At 36.9% G+C, this 27,362-nt stretch overlaps 1 protein-coding gene across 24 annotated transcripts in view; it reads right to left on the reverse strand.

The window, feature by feature from the left end:
* plecb (plectin b) overlaps positions 1 to 27,362 on the reverse strand; it is a 172,609-nt gene that overhangs the window by 35,492 nt on the left and 109,755 nt on the right. For 6 of the 24 annotated variants that reach the window (XM_057834634.1, XM_057834643.1, XM_057834658.1 and 3 more), the window contains 8 exons: positions 14,363 to 14,424; positions 10,178 to 10,192; positions 8,143 to 8,232; positions 7,482 to 7,520; positions 4,622 to 4,699; positions 4,423 to 4,527; positions 2,785 to 2,951; positions 2,296 to 2,411 (listed from right to left, as the gene is read on the reverse strand). In XM_057834634.1, coding sequence (XP_057690617.1) covers positions 2,296 to 2,411; positions 2,785 to 2,951; positions 4,423 to 4,527; positions 4,622 to 4,699; positions 7,482 to 7,520; positions 8,143 to 8,232; positions 10,178 to 10,192; positions 14,363 to 14,424 — 672 coding nt within the window. Of the gene's footprint in view, positions 1 to 2,295; positions 2,412 to 2,784; positions 2,952 to 4,422; positions 4,528 to 4,621; positions 4,700 to 7,481; positions 7,521 to 8,142; positions 8,233 to 10,177; positions 10,193 to 14,362; positions 14,425 to 19,038; positions 19,528 to 27,362 lie in introns of those variants that run through there. The other 18 variants (XM_057834637.1, XM_057834645.1, XM_057834651.1 and 15 more) reach the window with 11 other exon arrangements.

Consider the following 27,362-nt stretch of genomic DNA (forward strand, 5'->3'; position numbering starts at 1 on the left):
TCATTCTTCTTCTTGGTGAGGATACTAATTAAAATTATCCATGGATAGTACAGAACTAAATTTAGTAGGTTTATTCTAGGGATGTACAGTTGTGGTCAGAAGTTTTAATACACTTGCACTTTGCAAATGACAATTTCATGGCTCTCTTGAGTTTCCACTTATTTCTACAACCCTGATTTTTCTAGGTTCTAGACAATATTCATGAAGTTTGTATTATGGCTTAACAGAAAAAAATGACCAAATCTGCAGGGTCAAAAATATAAATACAGAAATACTAATTGGTTACACTTCCCTTGGCCAGTTTCATTTAAATTATGCACACGCTTCTGTGTGAACCTATGACCCCTCCTCTTGATAGAACTGATACAGTTCTATTAAACTTGTTGGATTTTTTCAGCATTGTCCACATGTTCTCACTGAGGTTGAAAAAGGACTTTGGGAATGTCATTCTAAAACATTATTACTAGGCTTTTAGCCAGATTTAGATATTCTATTAAAACTTTGGATATGCATTTGGGGTCAATGTTCTATTGGAACTTATCAGAGAAAATTCTGAGTTGTTGAACTAACTGGATACTCAAGAGAGTCATGACATTATGTTCTTTGTAAGTGTATGTAAACCAAAAACTTTATACGCATAGATCTTCGGAGCCCAAATTTTAATTTTCTGTCTCAAGGTGGATTATTAGTAGTGGTGCAACGGATCACGATTGGTCCGAGATCCGTTCAGATCAACGTCATCGGTTCGGCACACATGTGATCCGCGGATTGATTTCTGAGAAAAAAAAATGTGCTCCGGGCGCACAAACTTGTGTAGAGCGGAGAAAGAGGGGAGCAGAGTGCACAATGCAGACATGGCAAGTGGAAGAAAGGAGGAGCTTGAACGCCCCTGCTACACTTAAATCCCCTGTATGGGCGCATTTTGGTTTCCCTGTCAAGTATGATGACAAAGGAAAAAGGTCAGTGGACAAAACCGCGACAGTGTGTACACATTGTGGCATAAGAAGCCATATGACAGCGGAAACACATCCAGTATGTTCACGCATTAGAAGCGACATCACCCGGGTGTTTTACTGACCGAAGAAAACCTGGCAAACAACCGCTCATCACCGACCATTTAAGCAGCCTCTTCCTGCACAATCCGACCGGGCTAAAGCCATCACTAAAGCTATCGGTGTGTTTATAGCTGCAGACATGAGACCATATTCAGTTGTTCAAAACGAGGGCTTTAAATACATGTTGAAAGTGCTTAAACCATGCTACGACATCCCATCGCGCACACACTTTAGTGAAAAGATTGTGCCAAATCTCTACGAAGGAGAAAAGAAAAACGTTGTGAATGAACTATCCCGGGCGTCAACTGTTGCGCTCACGACGGACGGGTGGACGTCCAGTGGAAGGGAGAGTTTATGTGACGATAACCGCTCACTTTATCACACCAGATTGGGAGATGAAAAGTCCAGTGCTGCAGACACGCCCCCTCTATGAGAGTCACACAGGCACTCATCTTGCGCAGGTACTGACACAAGCAGTGGAAGAATAGAAGATACGGAGGCCCAGTACTAATATCCCAGTAACAACTGATAATGCAAAAAAAAAAATAAATAAATAAATAAATAAATAAATAAATAAATAAATGCAGTGAAGGAAGCTGGACTGGGTCCACAAATAGGGTGCTTTGCACATGTAGTGAATTTGGCATCACAAAAGGGAGTCTCAGTCAATAAAATGGACCATCTCCTTCTATTTTACTAGTGCCATTGGAACCAATATTAAAAGGAGAAGATGTGCATTTCTATGTTGCTGTTGCACTTTAAGTTGTTATAATTTTGTTAAAAGGAAGATATTATGCCTTGTGCCCTACTTTTATATATTCTAATTTAATAATTTCAGTTTTCAATATTCTAATTTAATAATTTCAGTTTTCAATAAACAACAATTATTTTTACTTGTCTTTTTTTTTTTTGCTTTTTGCTGATCCGAAAAATGATCCGATCCGTGACTCTTGATCCGAAGAACGATCCGATCCGTGAGTTTTGTGATCCGTTGCACCCCTAATTATTAGATCAATTAGTTGCGGACTTATTGTTGCCTGACGGTTCCAAGTTAGCCAGCAGAGTGCATGTTTTACCTTGGGGTGTGCTTATCATGTCTTTGGGGTTTTGAGACATTTATTTTCCCACTGAATAGTTCATGACTGGGATTGTATACACCTTTCTGATGTGTACTTCCACACATTTGCATCACATTCTCCTACTAAACAAAAATAACAACTTTTTTTAAAGTCACATATACCTTCAGGGTCCAAAAGACGAGTCACACCAAGGTCTTTCTCAGCCACGTTGAAGGCCTGCTCTAGGTTCTGCAGGTTGGTCTGGTGATACACTTTGCCCATGTCAATTAGCCTGGGACTAAGGGAACATGGCACCAAAGACACTAACTCAGTAATAATAACAACACATAAAAACTACAGATTTTCAGTGACACACATCAAAGAACTGCTGATATATTTAAAGTGCTGAGAGTATGATAACAACTGTTGTTTATATTTTTTATTATATAGAAACAGTGGCATTACTTCCTGATGGATCATATTAGATAAAATTACACATTTTGTCAAAACCTGAGGCAAAATAGAGAGGGACTTACTGCAAACAGTTATATATTGTATTTGAAATTTCCAAATACCTGGTCTATTATTTTCATATGAAATTAATAGATGAGGAGGTGTCATGACAAGCTTTAACCTTTGAGTACTGCAAGCAATAGAGTGAGGAGACTTACTAGTGTTTATGTATGACAGCGTTGAAAAGTTTTCCATCCCTCCAGCTGGTGCTAAAGTTGTCACATCGGAGGCCTTGGTAGCCATCCGTCATCCTCTGAGACCAGAGGAGGAGCTTCTCCTTGGCCGTCATATCTTCAGACTGGCCGTTGACCTGAATATCTGAGATCTGTAACAGTACATAGACATTTTGTAGTCACAAACTGAGTTGAACAGTCGAAAGAATTTGGGGAAATGTGGTGGGGGAAAAACATTAGTAGAAACCCAAAAGTTGAACAGAATCGTATTGGAAACCCGGGGTAAAAATTGTTTAGTTTCAATTTAATTATAATCATCAGGAGAAGTTGATTCTTTTTTAAGTCGGAAGAGGTTCTTCATGTAAAATGTTACTACAGAAAGCACTTAAATTTCTATCAGGTCTAAAAATGCTAAAATTTGAAGCTTATAATCTTGTAAATGTAGAGCTCAATTTAACTCTTTGGCTGCCATTGACAGCATTAGACGTCCAAGTCATTTGAACTAGGAGAGTTGGCAATGAATTGTCATTCATCCCAGTTAAAATGGATTGAATGCCTTTTGCCGACAATGACCGAGTTAATGAAAAACAATGCAATTGCAGTGACCAAAATCATTATTTATTATTATTATTATTATTTTACTTTGTAGCAGTTAGCACAGCAGTAACCAAACTTTTACTATAAATATTCACAATGTTAACCTTTACTTTTTATTAATATTATCCTTACATTTTCCTATGTACAGTTTTCTGTTGACTATCTCGGGAAGCCAGTGGTTGCTTTTTTATCATTAGATATCATCTGTAGCAATCAGCCATCTCCTATGCTGCCAATTTAAAAAAAAAAAAAAAAAATGCGATTCATGGCAAAATCGTGTGTTGCGACTTTTAGACTGCCTGGAAGCACGACTCGATATTTTGCTCGCTTTGTTGTTGTTCTTCTTCTTCTTGGTGAGGACACTAAATAAAATGGCTATGCCTCCAGTATTTGAGGAAAGATCAGAATGAAATTTGGTAGGTATATTCTTCGGATGTATTTGCATTGATCCTCAGAGACCAATTAATTGCGAACTTATTATTGCCGTAGGTTCTGAGTTACGACGTGGAGGGCATACACACACTTCGGGAATGCTTATCATGTCTCTTGGCTGTTGAGACGTTTAGGGAGCCGGGTGGTCACAGTTCAAATTGAATTTTTTTAAATTTTTTTGTTATCGATAGTGAGTTCTGCTTTTGCTTTTGGTATGAAGTGCAAGAAGAGGCCTGTATACTTGCATATGAGATGTGATCTTGGCACACCCTACCTTTCAGTGTCAGGCATAGAGACTCACACAAACACACTCTCCCATGCTATATTAGTACGTTACAGATACTAGAATTATGGTGAGAATTGGGTAAAGAGATTCAATCTATTCCCTGAGAGTAGATTGGCAGGGTGCAGTTGATTTTGATTGGTTCCAAAGAAGTGGGAAGAGGAACATTTGTCAATTTATTCCCTGAGAGTAATTTGGCAGGGTGCCGTTCATTCTGATTGGCTCCAAAGTGGTGTGGAGAGGAAAATGGTAGGTGCAGATCCCACAGATGGAGGAATGGAGCGATAAAATGATAAAAACACAACACTGACAGCGGAGGAGACCTGGAAGTGTAAGATGATTGTCCATATTAACCCAAGGGTCAGCTTGGGGTTTCCATCTGCAATGTCATCATTTCTGATGTTAACAAGCTTGACCTAGAGGTAGAAAATAGACATAGCAGTACTCTGATGAAAAAACACATGTATGGGGCAAATCATTCCAAATTTTACTTTATCTAATATATTTTACCTGCCGGTGCTTGAGGAAATCCAGCGCTATTTGTACATTCTGCAGTTTGTGGAATCTCATGCGGCCTTTCTCTCTGGGCTAAAGAGAACAAAGAACATCATTTAAGAAGAAGAAGGAAGAAAAGGAAAAGGAAATGAGTATGTCACTTAAATCAATTGAGAAAAAATGCTGAACCAAAAATGTCATGCTTGCATTCAAATTGTGTTTCTGTTTCTTAAATTCATTTTACACAGCAGTCATTTTGGAATAATAAAACAGTGAAATTTTGGACTTTCGCAGTTCATACAACTACCATAATGCAATTTATTCGGGCACAATTCTATTAAGGTTTGATAGAGTTAAAGGGATAGACAACACCTCTATCACGTGCATCCGGGCTGAGAGAATTTTTTTTAATAAAGTGAAAAGACACGTAATTTCATTTTTACGACTTGTACTATTGGAGAAAAAAGCCAATATTTCCCGGTAGAAGGCGAAATAGCTGTCTTCAGACATTATTAAATGACAATACTGTTGCAGCCAATCAAATTCTAGGATCTCGGATTTTCCTGCCTACTCATCACACATGGGCTACCCAATTTGCTATGCGCGGCTATTAGAGAAACAACCATATTGGACCAAAGGAACTGAAGCAGGCTTCGTCTGAGTTGCCGACGGAGAAACGAAAAAGACAGCAACAGATTGAACAGGTACAGAAACTATGAAGAGTGTGTTGTGCCTCTTTTCTTAGCTACTTTTTACCTGTTTCGAGTGTATGAGCATTTACGTGCTGTATGCGCATGGCATGGCTGACGTCATGTTGTTCACATAATGACTACGCTTGTAAGAGGTGTCTTTTTTTGTTTTGGTTTCAATATTTAATTGCGCCATTATCAGAGGTCTAAGAAATGTACAGTATAATACACATACAGTACCTAAATAGTTTGCGTGACCTTCTTTCAAGTAAAGATCATTTATGTAGTGGTATGAAAAAGCATCTGAACCTTTTGGATTTTCTCACATTTCTGCATAAAATCCCGATCAAATGTGATCTGATCTTTGTCAAAATAACACAGATGAAAATACAGTGTCTGCTTTAACTAAAAACCACCGAACATTTATATGTTTTCATATTTTAATGAGGATAGCATGCAAACAATAACAGAACGGGGAAAAATGACTAAGTGATCCCTCCGCCCAAAGAGACTTAAAGAGCAATTGAAACCAATTTTTACCTAAAATTTTAAGTCAGGTGTGTGCCCAATCATTGATGAGTGGTATAAAGCTGCCCTACCCACCATAGAACACACAACTGGTAAGAAATATCTTGATGAGGAGCATTGTCTGATGTGCATCATGGCTCGGTCAAAAGAGCCGTCTGAAGACCTGCGATCAAGGATTGTCGATTTGTATAAAGCTGGGAAAGGATACACAACCATCTCTAAAATGATGTTCATCAATCCACAGTCAGAGAAGTTGTCTACAAATGGAGAGATTTTGGCACTGTTGCTTCTCTCCCAAGGAGTGGGCGTCCACCAAAGATGACGGCAAGAGTTCAGAGCAGAATAGTCAGAGAGGTAAAAAAGAACCCAAGAGTGTTTGCTAAAGACTTACAGAAATCACTGGCACAGTCCAATATCTCTGTGCACACATCAACTATATGTAAAACTATGGCCAAGAATGGTGTTCATGGGAGGACTCCACGGAGGAAGCCACTGCTGTCTAAAAAAATATTCTTGCACGTTTAATGTTCGCAAAAAGGCACTTGGAGACTCCACAGAAGTTTTGGCAAAATATTTTGTCGACTGATAAAACCAAAGTTGAATTGTTTGAGAGTAACACACAACGTCATGTGCGGAGTAGAAATGAACAGCTCACCAAGAACAACAACAACAACTTATGACCACCATGAAGCATAGTGGAGGGAGCGTCATGATTTTGGGCTGTTTTGCTACCTCAAGGCCTGGACAAATTGCAATCATTAATGGAAGAATGAATTTAAAGGTTTGTCAGGATGTTTTGCAGGAAAACTTGAGGCCATCTGTTAGACATTTGAAGCTAAAAAGAGGATGGATCCTGCAACAAGACAATGACAAAATCCCAAAACACAGAAGTAAATCAACTTCAGAATGGTTTCAGAAGAACAAAATACACGTTCTGGAGTGGCCAAGTCAAAGTCCAGACATGAACCGCACTGAGATGCTGTGGCTTGACCTAAAGACAGCTATTCATTCCAGACATCCCAGGAATATGACTGAACTGCAGTAGTTTTGTAGAGAAGAATGGGCCAAGATTAGTCCTGATCGATGTGCCAGACTGATCTGCAGCTACAGGAAGCGTCTGGTTGAAGTTATTGCTGCCAAAGAGTGGGCACAAAATATTAAATGTGATGGTTCACTTACTTATACTTCCCACTTCTGTCATTGTTTGCATACTACCCTCATTAAAATATGAAAACCTAAAAAAAATGTTGGTGGTTTTAGTTAAAGCAGACACTGTTTTACATCTGTGTGATTTTGACAAACATCAGATCACATTTGATGGTGATTTTATGCAGAAATGTGAGAAATTCCAAAATCTCCAGAAACTTTTCCATACCACTGTACGAGATGTTGCTTATTTCTTTAAGGTTTTACTATTGCTTGTCGATCAGGAGAGGTCATGGTAAATATTTTACACTTTATCTGTATCGTAATATTGTACACTGTGTAATGAATAACAAAACCATCTCAACGGAACAAGCAAGCATAACTAAGGAAAAGTTAAACTAAAATACAAAAAGTTGAGTTGGAGATGAAGTTATTGTCGATAATTTTGTGAATGCACAAGGGAATGATTGGGAAAAGTAGGATACGATGAGTCAGTTAATAAACCCACTCACCAATTGAAATGATCTTCTGAGAAAGTTTCTCTCCCTCAGCTAGCTCCAAGAGGAGCAATGCAAAAAGATCCAGAGGGCAATAATCAGTTCAAACAGTAGAAAGGTAAAGAGGGAGAGGAGGCAGAAAACGGGTTAAAGGAGAAGAGGGAGAACAGGAGCCGAGCTCTGGATGTGACAGGCCTTCATAAACAAAGGGCAAGTTCAAGATCGTGTTTACTAATTACCACTGACTTAAAAGAAAGTCTAATATTAGCTTTATTGTATATTTGATTTCATGTCTTTGATCAACAATAGGATGATTTGCTTAGTTAACAATTAAATAATCAACTTTTTTTCAAACATTATTTCATATTCATTTTAGATAGAATATTATGAACTTCAGTTTAAATTTCAATGCCTGTTCCATATTGTGCAGAATACATTTTTTTTGGCAGAGTGCATGTGGTTCTACTATAGTCACAAACTATTTGGGCCAGCATCCACACTGCAGAACACATCTAATTTTATAGTGACAGCCAAGAACTGCACTACAGTACCTGACTATGATCATAATTAAAATGACATACGGAATAGGCAAACCGAAGATTAAATATGCACTGCAGGTGTTGGACCTAGTTTTTTTGCTTCAAATCAAATTTACAAAACATACTGTATTACTAACCAGTGTTTCTCCAGAGAGGACCTCCAGCAACGAGATCAGGTTATGTCCATCTCGAAGATCTTCATACAAATCTGACACATGACGCTGGGCCTGCGAGGAGAGATGGGACACAATATTGTCACCTTCTTAGACCTTATTATGCTTGACCCCAGAAATAATGAACAAAACATTCTCATTTTTTAACTTTCAAAGCCTTATGTGGTTCTGAAACATACAACAAACAAATCTCTAATTTCTATCATAAATGACACATTAAGCATTACATGCAGTTCTTGTGGTAAATATAACTAAAGTGAGATTGAACACAATAAGGTGTTAAGTTTTTAAATGCAATGAAGTCCAGAAATGCTTGTATCAAATGTGATAGATTTGGCAATATAGGGTTAAAACAATTACCAATGTCCTATGTACCTATGTCCATTTTTTACAAAAATGATCAGAATTGTAATTATATATAAACAATTCATCAAATGGTTCAGTGTTTTGTGTTGCCTGAAAAAAGAATGACTTAGGTGATTATTTTAAGAAGGTATCAATGTATAAGATGTGACAACAGTATGTTGCAAGTAATAATAAGAGGATGATTGTACATATATTGTATTATCTAATCATAGACTTCATAATGATATTGACGGGTCAGATTCGACCTTCAGTTCGCCACGCCTTCAAGTAGGGGGCCATTCCACAATCTGCTTCAGTTATTCGCAGTTGGTCGCAGCGACACATGCGATTCAACGCCGGATTTATGTTGAAAAAGTACGAAAGCTGCTCCGCATACAAACAGGAAGGATTGTGTCAGGAGTGATTTGTTCGAGGATTTAAGGTGACTAATGTATTTTTCGTACCATGCATTTTGAAACATGAAAAAAATCAGTGCGAGAAATTAGCCGCCATGCGCAATATTTTCGTAAGGTGAATGCTACCTTTACGTTTTTCTTTGCTTTTAACCAAGAATCGAGACTGTTTTACGTCCATATCTATAAAGAATTCAGAGATTTAAGCATTTATTCATAAGAATTTTCACCGGAAAAGATCTGTTTACATAAGACGGCCGCTAGCTACATTCATTAACAGACTGGCATTGTACTTCAACATATTTACGTAAAATAAATGCTAACTGCACGTTTTTCTTTTTTGCTTTTAACCAAGAATCAAGACGGTTTTACGTCCATATCTAAAATGAATTCAGGGATTTAAGCATTTATTCAGAATAATTTTCACCGGAAAAGCTCTGTTTACGTATGGCGGCCGCCACATTGACTGACAGACTAGCATCATACTTTGACATATTTACGTAACATAAATGCTAACTGCACTTTTTTTTTTTTTTTTTGCTTTCAACCAAGAATCAAGACTGTTTTACGTCCATATCTATAAAGAATTTAGGGATTTAAGCATTTATTCACAAGAATTTTATACGAAAAAAGGTCTTTGTCTGTGATTCCACTCGGTCAGCTCTGGCGGCCACGCCAACAATGCAGGCCCCCTATTAATCGGCCCCACGTCCAGTGTCCCGTCAATATCGTTATGAAGTCTATGACCTCATTTAAACTAATGGCAAGCTGAGTTTGTGGTAAGGACTGATGACTTTGTTAGATAAGAATTCATCGCTCCCCTACAGCTGTCTTCTTTTCCAGTACAATTATACATAAGTCAAGAATGTAATGCCGTAAGCAACTCAAGTCTGAGCCCTCCTAAATATGCTGAATGAAGAATGAGAAATTTAAGGGTGCAACCAGATTGGCCAAAAGCAAAATAAATTCAACCACATAAAAGCAGATTTAAATGTGGCAATGAATGTTTGTGGTGGCAAAACTATGCTTATTAAGTAAGTAATGGAGGTGTATTATAGTTGCAATTCACTTATCAAGTGTTCAGAAAACAAGTGAGGGTGAGCAAAGAGAAAATGCAATTTAATGTGAAAAGAGAGCACACACATTAAAAATTGAGGCTGTCACAATGCAATCACTGTATTAGCCAGCCTTCCAGTCCACACATGTTTAGAAGAGCTAAACTGGAACATGATGGTACATACCTCTGCTCTCCAGGGCTAAACAGAAAGATTAAATAATGGATGAGTAATGCAAAAAAAGGAATGAAAACAGGTATATGATACCTGAAAAAAAAAATCCCAAGTGCAAGATGTAAAATGAAAAAATTCAGTAGCCGAAATGCAGTGTTGTGCATGAACGCATTGATATTTTGGGCGAACGTGAACTGAATGTATCATATTTTTGTCTCATAATTGTAACAGTGGACGAGCTCATTCTAGCAGTTGTGAACGGCGTTCATAACCTCGTTCATTGTCAAGTACTGGTGTTGTGCAGCAAAGAACATACACGGCTACTGGGGTAGCTTATATACGTATGATGTAAATGTTTTTTTTATATGCACCTTAACTCTCGTGCACATCGCCTAGATATCATATGACAAAACAGTGATTTTCCCCCATCCCTCAAGTCTCATGAGATTGATTTTGTGAACCCAGGGTGATCATGGGACACGTCGTCCGTATACCACATTCATGAGTTCAGAATTAGAACCTTTCCGACAAAACTGCACATTAAAGCCATAGGCTAAAAACACCATAAAAAACAAACCTTAATCGCAGAAAACTATCCAACCTGGCAACTCAAGCTGCCTAAGCCTGTAACCGCTGTGTTATTTTAGCAAACTACAAAAGAATTACAAAAGTTCATTTTTTTGAATCATGAACTGTAGTTCAAAATGTTAAATTACGAACTACGAACTGAGCACTGTGAGCAGTTCATTTTAAAATTTGTGAACTGCAATTTGAACTAGTTCATGTACAAAATGAAGCTTCCGAAATGTGAGTAAAAATGTGGTTTCGGTCCGAACGAGTTTTTCACCGAATGATGCATATTGAAACCAGAAGTTGCTTTAGCTCAAGGAAAAAGCTTGGTACCATGCATTTCTCTTCGAGTGCACTAGAGTGGTGAATGAGGATGTGTTGGCTCGGTGGAGCCAATCACACTTACTGTGGAAAGCAACCACCAAATTCCCTTTCCACCCTCTTTCCTTACTTCCTTTGAGCAGCTAAAAAGTGGGCTACCAGTTAGTCTTTCCGGTGTTGTGCCAATGTAGTTACCATTGTATCCCCTGGCCGCACGAGCGCACACGCACACACACATTAGTTTTGACTTATGTCAACTTAAACAATTAATTGAAGCCACAAAAGAACCAGTTATACAGTATATTTTGGACGTAGGCGTTTATCAAACTGGAGAAACTCCATCAGGGAATTGAATTACAGTAATAATAGTTAGTTATAGGTAATTCTACGAGTAAAACAGTAAAACATTGCCTTTTTTACGTTAAGCATGTATGTTACATTATACGACAGAAAAAAAATTGTTTTTTTTTTTTTTTGGGCCATGTTTTAAAACACAGGTGTCAAACAGATTCCAGAAAGGGCCAAGTGGGTGCAGGTTTGCTTTCCAACCAATGAAGAGGACACCTTTTCACCAATCAGATATTTTACATGTGTAATCAGTTAAACTTTGTCAGGCGCTGCTTGTTTCAGCAGGAAGTTCATTGGTTAAACTCTCTTCACGGAATCGGTTGGAACAAAATCCAGCACCCACTTGACCCTTTCTGGAATCGGTTTGACACCTGTGTTTTAAAACCTCGTAGATAACTACATCACGAAAGCACGGAAATCAAGCAAATCAGTGCAGCGCAATGGCTCCGCCTTCCCGGAATGCACTGCAGGGGCTCCGCCCAGGGGATAAAATTTTTGACTGGGGTAACAACATTGGCACGACACCGGCTTTAGAAGCTATTTCGCTCTGCAGGCAAGCTCTCTTTTATTACAGATACTCGACTGCACGGAGTAAGTTGCCATGGGCCACTCTGAGAAACAATTTCAAAATTAGCCCTTCCATTACCAACGCAAACGAAGGAGACAGAAAACAAAAAATATAATAGTAAATATAAAGTCCTCTGTGATTGGCTGGCAACTATTTCAGGGTGTACCCCTCCTCCAGCCTAGAGATGGCTGGGATAGGCTCTGGCACCATCACGACCCTCGTGAGGATAAGTGGATAACATGAATAAATGAAAATAAAGCACAAAGAGTGTCTGTGAACCTGTAGCAGTTTATTATTAGCATTTTGAACATGTTTTTACTCTGTAATGGGTCACATCAAATATTTAATTTTGTGTTTATTCTTATTTTATGTCATGCATTGTGAAATGCCAGTACCAAATAGTTATTAGCGAATAAATATTTTTGTAATTAAAAGCATTAAACATTAAAGCATGAAGAATGCATATGTTAAAACAATCTAAATAAGCATACACATAAATAACATTAAAAAAAATAAATTCTGAATAATAATTGCCTTAATTGTGTTGATATTTAAGTGTAAAAACATTTTAAAATATATCTTGTATAATATTTGTTTTCAACCTCAGTTTTCTCATATTCTGTGTTTGGTTTCAAACAATACTTCATTTCAGTGCATTCCTACTTTATTTGGTGGTGTGCGTGATAATGATAAAAGAGAGAGGTTATGATTTACATAGTCAAGTTTGAGCGGTGGCAAATACTAAAGAAGAAAGGAACATTTTCTTTGCTCTTGTGGCACAGGAAATCTCAACCCTAAATGGAATGAAACAGAATTGCCCTTACAAGTTAGAACAGCTACTGATTCATGTAGGCAAAAAATGAAACCATCCTGCGCATAGATCTGCATGTACTGTCGTTTAAGGTCCAAAGTGGCCACCAGGGTTCACTGTTGTGTTAAACCAATTTACATGCTTACTTGGATAACAGTATTTTCATAACAGTAATATCAGAATGTATTTTGAAGATATATATTGTCTTGATGAAATTATAAAAGTAGCATATACTCATTAAGTTGTTGGTGCATTATATTAACTTTAAGCATGATATATGATTTTTAACTTTTTAAATAATGTCCTGCTTACTGCTTAGCTTTACATGCATATCAGCACCTTTTAATAACATACAGTAGTAATGAATGGACTAGGCGGGTTCAACAATGATTGACTGTCATGTGGTGTTGCTGGACAAATTACTCTTAAAGACAAATATAACTGTTTTGCTCTAAGGCTGAAAATCATTCACAAAAGAAGACTGACAGGCCCTCCAACCTGTCACCGATTTCTCTGTCATCAACTACTTCATATGCCCTGCATTTGACATTCAATAAACATTACCTTACGTAATCCCATACAACTCATTGAGCAAGGAAAACTTTCTGTTCTGTGTCCCCTTTATAAATTCTCCTTACCACACCCAAACTGCTGTGTGTACTGTCAAGCCCACCGTAAAACTTATGCTATCAATCACTTTGTCAGTTTAACTTTAACATAACATTCCAAACCTTTAACACATTCCTTCCCAAATGTGAGCTTTTCTCATCCATATTTGTAAACATATCATGTAGCATTTAACTTTATGGACCAAATAGGTATACACATTTCTAGTCGATGGTAGTAAGAACAAAAATATAGTGTATATATCTGGCTCAGTGCAGTATTGTTGTGTTTTTAATTCTACTAGTTGTGTGGCACTTGTAGTATATCAGAAAACAACACAATTGACAGGCAAAAAAGATAATGTATTGTATTTACTCATGTAACACCTTGTTATAGATTATACTACCAGTGTACTAAAGTTGTCTAATTAGGATTCCCTCAACAATGTTGACGTATTTTACTGAATTAATTAAATTGACTTACAGTACTGATTTAATATTGCCTTGTATTTATATATTTGTTCCTTTTTTTTAACATCAACATGTCACATGAAATGTAACATCAGATGTCAACATTTCTTGGTAAAAACATGTTTCCAAGTATATTAAATACAATAATGATATTTATAATTGTAATTTACATAGAAGAAAAACATGCATCAGTTTAAGATGGGCCATAATACAGCTACCCATCCAAACCTTGCACAGCATAATGTATGTGCTACTGTTGGCCTCAACAACCATGAGTGTTGGGCTCACACCATAATTTGACTTCTTCGTTAGAACTAAGATAATCCAGATGTCTATGAGTCACACTCCTTTTCAACGAACACAGAGTATGTAAAACAAGAATGAGCTACATAGTAAATGTGTTGGCATAATATTCTATGTTAGTAGTGGACTCACGATGAAAGGAGTAATAACAAGTATTTTCTGTATGAATTGATGATTGACGACTGTTGAGTGGTCCTTACCTTAATCAAGTGTTTGTTCACCCATTTTGTGAAGGTCTTTTTCTGTACTCTGTCTCGTTCATCTGCAAAGCAGAAAGCACAAGCAAACATCACATTGTGTCATGACTAATTATTAGTGTAAATGGCAAGATAGAAAAAAAATAGCATAGTTTGAAGTAACAGCGTTCCAATACATCGATTATTAGATTCATCGAGATTCGACACATGACAATTCGATTACGATTCATAAATGTTCAAAAACGATTATTTTCCATAAAAACAATTACAGGAACACAGCCGCTGCTCGTGGAACGAAAGTAAAAGACATGTCTGCCGCCCCTATAGGAGCCCACATGGCAATGATGGCAGCAATGAACATTACTGAACGGGAGATTTACTCCTCAGGATTAAAATCTTTCGTTTGGAAGCATTTTGGGTTTTACCAACATGACAATGAAAAGGGCATTGACAAAAGTTACTCCATATATAGAACATGTAAAACCAGGATTAAAAACAGCGGGAACACGACAAACGAATGACATCACCTCTACCGTTTCTACCCTGGTTTAGCGGAGAAGAATCAGCCTTTTGTTCTTGCGCCTGCTAACCAGTGAACAATAGAATAAGGACTGTCAAAACTTCCCCGTAACTTTGAAAGGGTGAAACGAATCTATTCACCCATCGCAACCTTTATCGCTAAGGATTTACGCCCATATGCAGTCGTTAACAACCAAGACTTTTGCGCTAGTTTGCCTGTAAAGCTGTTCCCGAACTGTACAACATGACCAAAACCAAAGTGCCTAGAATCACTAAAGAAAGCATGCAGGACAGCTCTGACATGTGATGCGTGGACTTCATTTGCTACAGAATCATATGTCACAGTAACATCGCACTTTATGAGTGAGTTGAGTAACGACTGGGCGCTGGTGAGTTAGTCCTTCAAACGAGGCTGATGACTGAAATGATGACAGTAATGACTGATAGTGAAGACAGCAATGATGATGAGTAAGAGATGATTTGTCTTTATGTTGCACTTACATGTTAAATGTTAAATGAATGTAAATAAAGACAGTAGATTATATATATTTTTTTGTAAAAGTACAGAAATCTGTGAAAAAATGTTTCATTTAAGAGAAGTCTTATTTATTTCTAAAGGCACTTTGTTTAATGTCTTCCAGAAAATATTGAATTCATTCCACTAAAGTCTTTTTTAAAATATTGTTAATTGAGAAATAAGTACTGCCTTTGAAACGGTTACGTTTTTGCACTTTCCTGTTAAAAAAAAAAAAAAAAAAAAAAAAAACAGCTTCAGTGCAGCTTTTTGATGTGTGGGCATGTCTCCATCGTTACTGTTGAATCAATAGGATATTTTAAATAAATAATAGACATACATTTCTTTGGCTACTTTATTAATTAATACTGCATGATTCATCGATAATCGTGATCATCGTGATCATCGTCAATACAGTGATCATAGTTCAATAAACGAATCATATTGAGACAATGGGGTGAATCTGCCATCTGTACCCTGATTCAGTCTGACTCACACGCAGTCTTGTTTTTTGCCACCATTGACACATTATGTTTGTATGAGAATGAAACAAATATAGAAACTTAGTGACCAGCTCTTAAAAAAAAAAAAAAAACTGCATTCATATCAGCAAATTACACAAATAACATTATGTCAAGATTTTGCCGATTTAGGAGTATTTCAGATAAAAAGTTAATTAGGTTCGCCCGGAAGGTTCGCCACAACAGCCTTCCAGAGAAGTCTACTGCTTTAAGATGGTGGCTGTTTTCTAACGTCGACGAGTCTGTCATTTTGCATCTAGTTTTTTATACAGGTGTTACACCACCGAGTCTGTTATTTCGCATCTATTTCTATATATATGCGATATCTACTGTAGCATTATGTGGGCGTAGTTTGTAGCGGCTGTCGGCCGCAGTCAGGTATTATTGTTTTTTTTATCTAGCGGCATGAGTTGAGCATGATGTTTACTCTCGGTCCGTTCCTCATTGCGTCTCAAAGACCGCGCTGATTGTATTTTAGTTCCGGCTTTACTTGGCATATTTGAATAATCGGAATTTGGATGTTTGTGAATCGTTCTTGAATCTTCCAAGACCGAATCGGGAATAGTCTAAGAATCAGAAATTTCGCACACCTCTAAATTGTGTTACTTAAACACTTAGAGTTAGTTTAGGATACACAATATAGACATACTTTGCTGATATGAAAGCATTTTTTTAAGAGCTGGTCACCAAGTTACTAGATTTGTTTCATTCCCATACAAACATAATGTGTCAATGGTTGCGAAACACAAGACTGCATCTGAGTCAGACTGAATCAGAGTAGAGAAGGCAGATTCACCCCATTGTATGATTCTGTTTATGTTGATTTAGGTGTTACCCTACTGTCTGTGTATCACAAGACATAGCACATAGTGAGAGAGCAATTATGCAACAAGACAGAGCAAGACCCCGATTGGGAACACACCCTTTAATATTGCAGTACCTGCATGTACCAGTCCCCGTAAGTGTCTCTTAGTAAACAGGGAAACCAGAGTTGCGTGATTCCAACTTACGTGAACTACTATGCAGACAACAAAGGATATTGCTCATTCGATGTCAGAATAAAGCCTAAACCGAGCATTGCAGATTTGGGAATTTCTTATACTCTATATAACTTAGTTGTGACACTTCCTCCCATAATTATGGACTCACGTAGCAAATCATGTAATTTGTTGGAATGAACCATGGCCATCAATAAAGTCATTTTATCTTATCAGTTTAAAGAGAGTGATGTCTCCTCAGCAGTGTGACACTCCCACCAGTGTATAAGTAAAGGACAGAAATATAATCTTAGTAAAGGAAACTTTAAAGAGAGTGATGTCTCCAAAGCATTATGACACTCCCACCAGTGTATAAGTAAAGGACAGAAATATAATCTTAGTAAAGAAAACTTATGTGTAATTATAGTCACTACATCCTTGGTCAATAAGGGGTAGGATTAGATAAATTCATATTTCCTCATTAACTCAAGCACATGAAGGTGGGTTAACTCACCTATGTTTAATTTTATGATCCCTCGCTACTTCACCCTTCAATCTTCGTGCCCTCAGTCCATCGCGGATTTATTTTCAATTTAAAAAAAAAATACAAATGAGCTGTCCTGAACCGATCGTGTAGTCTCGCTCTCTCCCTCCCTCTCCCAGCTCTTTGTTGTCCAGGCAATGCACTAGAGTTGCTTATTAAAGTTAACGATGATTGACATAAGTCTTCAGTTTCATCTTGCCCCAGATAACTGGAAGCCTCAGTATCAAAGCGCTGCATGCGTCGATCATCGTTTAACTTTTTAAACACTTGCTGTGGCAACTCATTGTGTGTGAGGAGATGGAGCAGAGTTGAGTGGACTCACTCAATGAAGCATTTAATAAAGACAAGCATTTTTATACTTTATTCTAGTTTAAAAATAAGAGAGTAACATGTTTAAAACTTATAATTATTACATTTAAATTGTTTAAAAGCCATTTATTAAAATATATAGTTATACATGAGTTTTTTTGGTTTTTTTCTTTTATTATACTTTGGGGAAAAAAAGTGAAAAATCATGTCTTATATGTATCTCTTTCCAATGCTATACCGGAATAAATACATTGAATACCCACAAAAAAAAAAAAAAAAAAAAAAAAAAAAAAAGTTTTTAATAGGTGGTGGGGGAGCTACTTCGCGGTTTTTCACTTATTGCTGCAGGTTTTGTTCCCCATTAACCACAAAAAATGAGAGATCACTGTATTTATATACTGTATATTGTTTCTTTTAGATAATTTATTTAGTGTATTTTTGTTTATTTTTTATTTTTATGCTTTTCTACAGGTTTGAAATAAAGACAATTAAACAATACAATCCTTCTGGAGTGGATGCCCAATCGCTACATTATTATAAATATTTTTAATACATTAGGGAAATCCACGGACCTTTGAAGAGGTGGCTATTATTTGGATTGCTCTCAAGGGAGGAAAAAAATCTCTTTGTTCAAGGCAGTCAGCCACCTTGACTTGTGCCACAGATTAATAACACCGGGAAACTGTTTGTCTTGAGTTATTCCTTGGCCCATGTGGTCAATGCATCGTTACCTCGCCCTGTTTCCATTGCTGTATGGTGACATTATAAATGCATGATATGCTTGTTGACAGGGGCTAATGCCAGTATCACCAGATCCAAACACTTCTTCAAACCCAAAACAATCCGGCAGCCAAAAATATTTCAGACCGGTATCAGTGAGTGACACATGAGAAAAGTCAACAGGAGCAATGTCGGTTTTACTACTGCAGGGCATGAGGCACATATGTGTGAAGTATCTCATGAGTAACCCAATTGTATGTCAGGCATTTCAGAGCAAATCTCATTGAACCAAACCCTGTAGTCGTCATATACTGTATCATAAAACAATTTTGCTACACAGGTGAATATTCAATATGATAACCAGCCAAAGAACTAACTACAAAGAATGGATGCTGTACCACAATATATAGTATGACAAACACATAGAAAGTGAGATAAAAACAGTACCCTTTAAAACCTAATAGTTAATTCAAAATACATGTATGGTGTTTAAAAAAGCATTACAACTTGTCATCAACTTGGTAACTTGTACAATATACATGTAGTTTGTGTAATTGTTGTTTTCCCATAGTTACCTTTCCTGGTGTCCATTGCCTTCAACCTCCCCTGGTAATAGTTTTCATCAGAGGGCATCCTCTCTCTGCCAATGCCGTCAGATGAAAAATTCCTGTACCTCTGCGGTGAAGAGGCCATTGTGTGTCACGTCTGTTTCACACAAAATACTATTCCTACATTGGCGATTGTTCAGCAATATGCTGTTGGTCTTGTCCCTTAGTATGTCCCAGGAGCCCCACGATTGGAAAATCTACCAATTTCTCTTTTGCAGCCTCTAAACCTCCCCTCTCCAAGGCTGGGTTCAGTTTCACCCTCCTATATCCTCCTTGTGTGTTTTTCCTTTCCCTTTTCTCCTGCTCACCCAAACTCGTAGTAAATGGTGCCTGTAGGCTATAAAGTTCAGGCCTGTCTTCCTATGCGTAGTTCTAAGTGTGTATTTAGTGGAGGACATTGTGGGTAGGGCTTTAAACACGCCCTAAACCAGAAGAGGAGGGTGGCGGGAGGGGTGTGGTAATCAGTGTGTAGAATCACTTAATCATCCCATTTGCACAAAATACAACCCCCCACCCGTTAGCTACGTCATAAAGCATAATTGAGTATACATATAAAGATAACCTGCACTATTGACATGGGTTTGGCATAAAAAAGGAACATTTGTGAATAAGTGACACCACCCTGAAAAGCAGCTTGGATTTGTTTACAAATGCCACAAGATGGCAGTAAAACCAATATAACAGTATCAACAACATGCATTTAAAATGTACAATATCAATGACCCCCCTTACATAAACTGTATAAACACATTTAATAAACAAAACACCTTTACATGACGTTTATCATAATATGAACTATGACTTTAGCATACGAGCATAAACAATACACGAGTCTAAATTGACTTGACATTGCACATGGGCAAACAGATGCACTACCACTTCACACAAATAATATTAGGTAATTAAACTCCCAATTTGCAATTTACACACGATAATAAATATCTGGAAATAGGCAACTAGTATCAGCACATAGAGAGAAGAAATATGCTTTCAGCTTCACTTTTGACCTTGCAAACGTGCATTCCAGGACCACTAACAAAGAAGGGTTTCTCAAACACAGATGAAAAAAACACTATCAACGATATAAACTTAACCACACCCTCAAGATTTCACCACTTGTCGGAAAAGAAATAACAGAGGATGTTTTCCAAAACATTACCTAAATATACAAATGTCTAAATGCCAAACTGTAAATGTTCAGGGGTTCACTGCATGCTGTATGTCACTGCTGATTTTTTTTTATATTGAACTGAATTGATGTTTTAATATGGTTTTACAAAGAAGGATTGCAGTACCAGTAAGTCATTCACTGCCCCGGAAGTATGACAAACTCACACTCTGATTACATTAATCACTACTTTGTATGGCACAAATGTGATGGGGGCAACAGATAAACCAACAATTAGTACCAAGGTGGGAAGGTTCCATGAGGCAGCCTGGGAGTCGGCTGGAACGTTAACACAATGGTTTCTATTTAAAGTGGATTTTTCTAAAGAGCAATGATTTCATCATTTAATCAAATTTAGATTGGATTGGTATTTTCACTTTAAGAACATGGTTGGCTTGCTGAGGTCAAGGGCTTTCAGAAACAATCAGCAATTCAGCTCATACTAATTACACATTTCCTGTGTTGTGGAATTTAATCAAAACACGTCAACTTCTGCTTTATTACTTCCTGTAAAGCAGTGTTCTGTCTTGAAGATGCAGAGATGCACCAGTGAAATGTAAAAAAATAAAATAATATAAAATATATTTACTACTGCAGTAAAAGGAGCAAAGACTGGCAATGAATGACTGTTGAGTTGCTTCATAAATATGATAGTTTTATACAAGATTAAGCAAACTGAATTTAAAGACAGGCTGTTTCCTCCTGCTTTAATCCCATATTTTTAAGCAATGGGCTGACTACATATATACGGCATACTTAGATCAAATTTCCCCACCTTTCCTGACATCAGATTCTGAGGCAAAGTTGTACAGTATTTCAAAGGTGCAAAGTGTAAAACCCAGCCTGTACAAACATGAATGTGCTGTGTGTCTGTGTAAATGAGTCTCTATGGGTGTGGGTGTGTTCGCGACACACCTTTGCAGTTCCATTCAATGTCTAGGCAAGCTTAGGAATTAAGGAGTGGTGTATGGATGTGCAATTCAGAGCCAAAAATGGAAAATAACCTTGATTTACAATAAAGAGGAATTTGAGATGCATACCGGTTTATCATTATCTGACATTGCTTCTATGGTATAAGCACTGGTAATCGCTAGTCTCTTGGACCATCGTCAAGGACTAGGACCTATTGAAGCTGCATTAAAGGAAAACGATATGCTGGATACACTAACAAAGTTCTGTCAGTGGAGCACACATTAAAAACTAGAGTTTATAATGTAACACTTTCAGGAGACTCAAATCAAAGCCGACTGAGATACAGCAACTGTGGAACATCGTCGTCATGGGCTCTTTTCTCCACAAAGGAAACATATCATTAAGGTCTCAAAATGCTTATTACTCTACTCTCATGCTGCTTTATCAAAACCAGATGTAACACTGTTGTCTTATACAAGCAGTGAGAACCTGGGGAAAATTTTGGGACTGCAGGCTTCTCACTGCAATTAAAAAAAAGTACCACGTGGCAATCTATTTTACAACTGACATGAATTGTATTATTTCTATTTTAAAATGTTATCTTTGGGTTAAATCAACATTTATTTCCCTCTGTAGTCTATAGACACACATTAGTCTCATGATTTTGTATCAGTTTTTTAAATTTTTTTTATTTCACTGGATGTAGGTTTTCAAATTATATTAAAAACAAACAAAATACAATTACCGTAAATACCTGTTTGTGTCTCACATGACAGATATTATTCTTTTTACTGAATTGTTGTTACTACCACTGTTGCTACTACAGTATGTTTTGTGCCCTTGCATACCATATGTAATCTAGTCAACAGATAGTAACTCAGTTCCCCTTGTAATGTCATATCAAGTGGAGGTTTATGTGATAGCAGATATGTTTTTGGCAGATAGGAATTTACATAGAAAGGTTAATATCTATGTGAACTTTAAGAAACACCCATAACCTAGACTGATTAGGGACATACTGTATCAACATTGCAGTCACATATTTACAAACATCCTTTGCATTCATGCTACTGGTATGGGAAACACAACCTACTGTACATTTAAGTAGGATTCATGTGAGTCACGAACAAATTACCGGTAAGAGTGACAAAGAAGGCAATTTATTTTGAAGTTTGATAACAGAGTGTTTGTAAAGGGGGCAGAATACAATTGAGTATTTCTTTCATAATGGCATGTCTTAACTGGTCCATTCAAGCAAGAGTTAAATAATATTGCAATATCTGGCCCACCACACCCCAACCATAGAAATGGAATGTTAATAAAAGTGGGAGTGACCTATACACACCCAAGGGATTACATTACAGATATCTTTCTCAGAAAAAGAGGGGTATTTCAGAAAAAAATGAACAGTTATATATAGCTGCCAACTAAATCACATCACATAACAGGTCCAATTTCAGCAGTTTTCTGTATAACACACCTACTCATAAAACAAGTACTATATCTGCCAGGTTCACTCTCCTTCCCAGAGTGATATTATCAAAGTAGATACCAGTAGTGTGATATTTGTTTGTGTGTCCATCTGTTAACAGAAGGTGCAACTGAGATTTAAGGGGGAAACTGATCTGATAGTGACCCACCGATGGAAGTAACTTCACCACTTAGGAGCATTTTGTCTTCGTAATTATATTTGTTCCTAAAGTTTTAGCTTTTTAAAAAGACCCTGCTGTTAAAAAAAAGCTTATAAAAAGAAAACACCACTGGATTGTACAGTGTACTGCATTTCCAAAGTAAATGAATCCACTCTATATGGTATACACATATCTAGGCAGGGTACATCTGCAGCAATCCAGTATGACCTTTAATTAGGCAGGTTGCTTTCACCCTTTTTAGTGTCCTCTAATCATCAATTTCACAGTCCATAAATACCAGACGTGAGTGTGTCCAAATCCGGTCAAACAATTAATCTGAAAACTTTATTTAACTCAACAAGTTGCCTGATAAAACACAACAGCTGAGTATTAAAATAGCTCAGCTCTGTGTTGTAGAAGCCTGAAAGCCAACAAGCGCCTGAATAGCCAACATGTCAGTCGTTAAAATGGACATATTTAACTTGGATAGGCATGCAACCTGGTGATGTACTGTAAAAAGCTGAGAATGGTGCTCATGCTCTGACTTGAAAACAGTATTATGTGTCTCCCTCTGCAGGTCAGAGCATTAAATATATTTTCATCGAGACTGAAAGTAAAATGAAACTATGTAATGTTGCCGTCCAATGAGTTTCAGTCAACCCAGTTTTGAAATCACACTATAAATGTCCTTGTTTAACAAGGTTAGTTGAATACTTAAATTATGGTAAGTTCATTCATTTATTCTTATTTTTATCATTTTTGTAGGGGGGCCAAGCCATGGCGGCTGGAGAGCTACTACCCACCTGTGGCATTTTTAGGGCCGCTATGAAAAACAGGGTACACAAAAAGAACAGATATTCTCTGTTAAAATAAAGGGGGGAAAAAAACAAAACTGTCTATTGATGTTCCCATAAATATTTCTGATATTAACCAAGACTCTATACTTGAATCTCTCTACTGCACATTAAATTTTAGATCATTCACACTGTAGTAAATATGTGCACTGTAGTAAATATGTGCAATATCTTGTGCCATTGAATACAAACATGTGCAATTGCCTTCTGCTTCTCTTGCACTATTACACTGTGATGACTTACTTCCACTATTACATTTTACTCAATTCGAGGACGTGTGATATTTTATCCGTACTGTCTTCCTTTTATGTATATAATTTTTACTTTTACTGTGTACATTTTGTGATGTCTCTTTGCATGGGCCAAGAGCTTTAACGGAATTTCGGTGTACACTGCATGATGACAAATAAAGATTTGATTCTATTGCATTCTATTTTTAGGTTTGTTTCCCCCTCAAATGTTAACATAAGAAAAACTGCAGGGTCATTTATCACTTAACATAGAAAACATTTATCATTTCTTAGTTAATTTTCACTCAATTTCTTTAACACTGCCATATTTGATTTTTCTTCTTCTGAATATGTATAGGGTTTTCGGGGGTGTGACGAGAAAACAACTGGAAAATGATTGCGAAGCACTGGTCTAAATAGTGTACTATTTGACACCATAGCCATGACTAGTCATCACTGCATTCTTCTGTTACTTTAAGGGGGCATTGTGAAAGATTTACTACGACTGTGATCTTTTATTCATGTCACACAGGTTCAGATACTTTTTCATACCACTGTACAGAACAGTTGTGAAAGCAACACGCAAATAAAGTTTGAAGCAATATTACTGATATTACTGGTTCCTTTTAGAAAATTCTCACACCAGCATAAAAGTTATGTTTTGTTTGATTTTACTCATGCCTTTATCTTGCATCATTGCATTCAGAACATGTAAATTGCTCAGGGTGAGGCCAACACCAATTGTCACGGTGTGCTAAAATGAGCCACAAAAGGTACATTTTCATAGGTGATACTGAATTACTCACTGTGACCTTTTCTAAGTTAAACGTTAGATCACAATCATCGCACACAAACCTTAAATGAATGAGGCCAGGCCGGATGCGTGTTTTACTAAGCAGCCTCTTTTGAATGACACATACATTGATTGTTACCAGTCAACTTCAGGATGTGACAATTCTTAATGAGGCACAGCTGAGAAGTTCTTTGCCCATATTTGAAAGGTAAAGTAAAAGAGTTCTCTTCTTACAAGACAGTGACCTCTGATCTAAGACTGTAAAGGAAAGTCTAATCTCACATTCTCACGTTTCACATGACCTTCTTCCATGCAAGCAAATGTAGCAATTGATAGTGATATAACCAAATTTTTACAAGCTGAGGCAAAAAACCTACATAATGTTTGTCACGTGTGTCATTTGTGAAGCCTAAATTAGAAAGACACAAAATGTATTCAACCCTCCATCCATTATTTCATCACGAGAATTGCGATGTGCTGATGGGTATTCCAGCTGACTTTGAGCAAGAGGTGGGGTAAGCCCTGAACTGGTTGCCACCTAATTGTTGGGTAAACATAGATAAACAACCTTTCACATTTACACCTACGAACAGTTTAGTCTTTAATTGAGCTACCATGTACAGTATGTATTTGGAATATAGGAGGAAAACAGACTATCCAGAGAAACCCCATGCAGGTATGGAGAGAAAAGCAAACACCAAAGAGGAAGGCCCAGATTTGAACATTCAGTAAGTTACCGTGACACAATATGCAACAGAAAATGCATTTGTGACAAATGAAAAACTACCAACTACTTCAAACAAGTTATCGAGGGGTGGTAATGCACAACATTCTTCTGTATGATTCAATGAATTCCATATGATCCATACTGCTGACATGGAAGCAGGTCAAATTCGGGGTACTGTGAAATGAATTACTCACTTGGGACATTGGCTGCGGCAAAATTCCCAAAGGGGCAATGTGAAAATGTCAGTAAAAAGTTATGCATGTCTTATTTACCGACTTTTATTTATTTAGTTTTGACCGGCTAAAGTCAAGAAGTGACCATTTCAGTTAAATGATTGTCAGGACATATGTACAGATCTGACATCACTGCATACTCTAATGCAGGTGTCAGCAACCCGTGGCTCTAGAGCTGTTCATGTTCATCTTCTTTGTTGAATTTATCCATGTGTTATACTGAGTTGCCATGATATTATCTCATAGTATTTACATGCGGTAGCTGAGATATATCACCATTTTATCTTCACATACCATTGTGGAAATTGACAATCTTCCAAGTTGTATATAATGTGTTAGTAAAATGATGAGCTGCTACTGTATAACCAAAATGAGCAACACCTGTGGGATCAGCTCATCTTGGTTCACTCAATGGAGCTGTAGCAGACAGCAGAGGCCGCTCTACTCATGCCCTTTCACATAGCGCTATTCCACCTTGGTCATGAAAGAATGTTAATATTCATGTTCTCACATTCACATGCACAGCACAAAACAACACACTGAATCCAATAAGAAGCAGTGCTGAAAAAGAATGAACAAAATCCTAGGGTTTTTATTACTCTCTCATTACTGCAGTGAATGGTAGTTTATACAAAGGGCAGAGCTGTTACCATGCAGACTTGCACATAGGACTAGGTGATCAAGGTGATCTTGCTGAAAATTAAATCTCTTATTTATTTATTTATTATGTATTATTACTATTATTATTATTATTTACAAAATACTAGGAATAATGACCCCCCCCCCCCCATTATTCCCTCTCCTATTACTTTTAAAAGGAATTACAGTATGTACAAAAGGTAGCCAGATAACGGAAAACAAGTTCATTTAATTAATTATTACTGGGGGCGGGATTCAATAAGCTTCAGCTTCTCCCGTCTGCCCTTTTCTTTTCGGGTTGAATTAATTGTAAACACATATAAATGCTGTATGGTTGTTTGGATTTGTCATGCCTGAAGGGAAAATAAATGTTAAAAAAAAAAATAAATAAATAAAAAAAAAATATATATATATATATATATATATAATTATCATTATTATTTTTAATACCAGTTATTAGCATTGGAAAGAGATACACATATTATAATAAGAAACTAAGAAACTTAACCATCATTTCTCCTCTGTCTTGAAGAAAACAGGTCTTGAATCATTATATAGCGCAGAGCAATGTAAGCAAATGAATGGTGAATCCACTCCATCAAAAAGATTGGTGAAATACATATTTCAAACTTTTTTTGAAAAGATTAAAGTGCAAGACTTTTGTTTTGTATAAAACACTTCTATAAACAAAAATACAATTTACAACATTGTATTCAAATAAAAGTCCAAAAAAGTGCAAACTGATAATGCTTGCTTAATTTGTTCGAAAAGCTGAAATTAAAGTGCAAATTATGTGTCTTGAGAATGGAACACGGTTAGTAAATCAAACCTTTACTGTATTAGTTAAACATATTTTCTTCACAGTTGCTTATTAAAAATATATATATTAAAAATAATAATAATAAACATTGGATGCCATAGATAAAACTTTGCTTTATCAAGTGATTTTGGATGGAATTTTAATGCCTTGACCTGTTTTCCAGACACAGACATACCTCTTTTTAGGTGTTAACAAAACATGACCAAACCGGTTTGGGAGGTGCTGTTGTTTGAATGCTGTCATCTGCATTTTTGCTGTAAAATGGCAAGTCATTGTGTCTTTTG

Source organism: Corythoichthys intestinalis, chromosome 4 (genome assembly GCF_030265065.1).
Source record: "Corythoichthys intestinalis isolate RoL2023-P3 chromosome 4, ASM3026506v1, whole genome shotgun sequence".
NCBI lineage: Eukaryota > Metazoa > Chordata > Actinopteri > Syngnathiformes > Syngnathidae > Corythoichthys > Corythoichthys intestinalis.